General features: G+C 32.5%; 1 protein-coding gene across 1 annotated transcript in view; it reads right to left on the reverse strand.

Annotated features, from left to right (window-relative positions):
• LOC119585838 (Bardet-Biedl syndrome 7 protein homolog) overlaps nucleotides 1-2,079 on the reverse strand; it is a 21,175-nt gene that overhangs the window by 17,668 nt on the left and 1,428 nt on the right. Inside the window, exons 2-3 of the mRNA XM_037934570.1 lie at nucleotides 501-612; nucleotides 67-190 (exon numbers count right to left, since the gene is read on the reverse strand). Coding sequence (XP_037790498.1) covers nucleotides 67-190; nucleotides 501-602 — 226 coding nt within the window. The 5' untranslated portion in view covers nucleotides 603-612. The remainder of the gene's footprint in view (nucleotides 1-66; nucleotides 191-500; nucleotides 613-2,079) is intronic.

Below are 2,079 nucleotides of genomic sequence, written 5' to 3' on the forward strand. Positions count from 1 at the left end.
CTAACAACTTGTTCAACATGAATCTTTCACCTTCCCCTGTGAATATGTACCAATATCTGCCCTTACCAAGAGCTCCTCCAAGTTCAACACGAGTGATGCTCTTGCTGACACCACTCTGGAAGCTGTACTGCACCTCACCCCGCTTCATGTTGAAAAGTTGAATCACTCCATCGTGATCGCCAACTACGACCTGTTTAACGACCACAATCATGATTTCAGTTGATATTTTATTTTTTCTAACTCTAATTGTACTTTTGAAAATTAGTTTTCATGAGTACATACAGATATGTTTGCTTTTAGTGTAAATCACAAAACAAATAAATGCAATAGGAAAGTAAGGACAATAATCTTTTCAAAAGATTTCTCAGTTATATACATACACCAAAAACCTGGTATTTCGTGTTGTCAATTTGAAGTCATATAACTCCTTAGAGAAGTCCTTCCCCCCAAAAAGGTTAATTCTCCATGAAGATATCAAAATATCTAAAGTTATCACACACCTTTTGCTGACTTTTTGGTGAAGTTGAAGGTAGAACACGAAGACATTTTGTAGAGGTAAGGCCAACTTGCAGGTAGTCAACTCGAGTTAAATTAAGTTCCATGGTTTTGAATCTGCAACATTATTTTAGTGAATCAAATATCAAACAGGCAAATAGATAAGTAAGCAAATATAATAAAACCTTATATGAAGGAGAAAGCAAAGTGAATACAGTGTTAGAAAAGGAAATGTAAATTTTGGGTAAAGTCTGTAATACAATATAAATTTCCTTTGCATTTGTAATAAAACAATAAAGCAAATACAAATTCCTATTATTCATGACACAGAACTTGTAATACTACACAAATTAGAACCATATAACTGCTCAAAAGCAAAAAGTAAACTAATCAAATGAGACTCTTGGGTTAATATTTCTTCATCATATTTCAATAAATTCTTAATCTGATTTATTTTTTTGTGCTTCCTGTGTTCACATAGCTAAGTTACTTGCATTATACATTGTATAATAATGGTACTACTCCTACTGTATGGTGAAGATGGTGTAGAACATGCCTACTATCATAACAAATATATATGTTAATACTCCTACATTACAATACATGTTACATCACTAAGTAGCTACTGTGACACCGATAATGTTATATGCAACTATGATATTACACATTTAACTCCAACCCTTAACAGTGTAATGGAGAGATTATTTGTTCATCTATAGAAAACTGAAATTTACAGCTATATAATTACAGAATCAATTTTTTTCATCTTATTCTGTGGCAATAACAAATAGAGAAGGAACTATAGAGTTCTGCAATTCAAAGACATTAAGCAATATTTAGTGTAGTAATTAAACTTACATATGTAAGATAATCACAAACTGAAAGTCAGAAAGTACATATAGTGTTATAAAAATATTCAAAATAGACTAATCAAACCGCTATCACTGATATTTATCCATATAACTCCTCATCCTTTAAAGTTACCAAACCATAGTATAACGAGGACTTAGTGTTATTGATTAACTCTCAAAAGAAGGACTGAACAGAAGTAGCACAAAACTAAGGTATGCCTCTTTCCAGACATGCAAAACAACACTACAGACTATAAAAAACAATATGAAAAAGGTGAAGGAGTGTCCACAAGCTCTTATCGAAGATACATATGTAGTTTGGTCCATGCTTCTGGCACATTGGCAAAAGAAGAATAGCAGTCCAGCATGTATATTCTGGCAAAATTGAGTTTGCAGACAACTAGACCAAGCAAATATGAACAGGATATCAGCTTCACATTTTTTTTATAAAACAAACATATACAGTAAGAATTATTTTGAAGGTACAGAGTAAATGCAACCCATACTGACAAGCAAAGGCAACATCCCTTTCAACAGATTTCTAAAATGCATACATAAAACCTCACTTGATGACATCAAGGAGTCTTGACTACAACATTAATAACATGGAATTCTAATACCAATACCACGAATTCCAATCACCTAATTTCATAGGTTTACAGAGAGGAAAAGGGCTTACTAAAGAACTAAATCTTTATCGCAGTAATCATGGACAGATTCATTCAAAGCAAAT

The sequence above is a fragment of the Penaeus monodon genome, chromosome 20, assembly GCF_015228065.2.
Source record: "Penaeus monodon isolate SGIC_2016 chromosome 20, NSTDA_Pmon_1, whole genome shotgun sequence".
NCBI classification, from domain to species: domain Eukaryota; kingdom Metazoa; phylum Arthropoda; class Malacostraca; order Decapoda; family Penaeidae; genus Penaeus; species Penaeus monodon.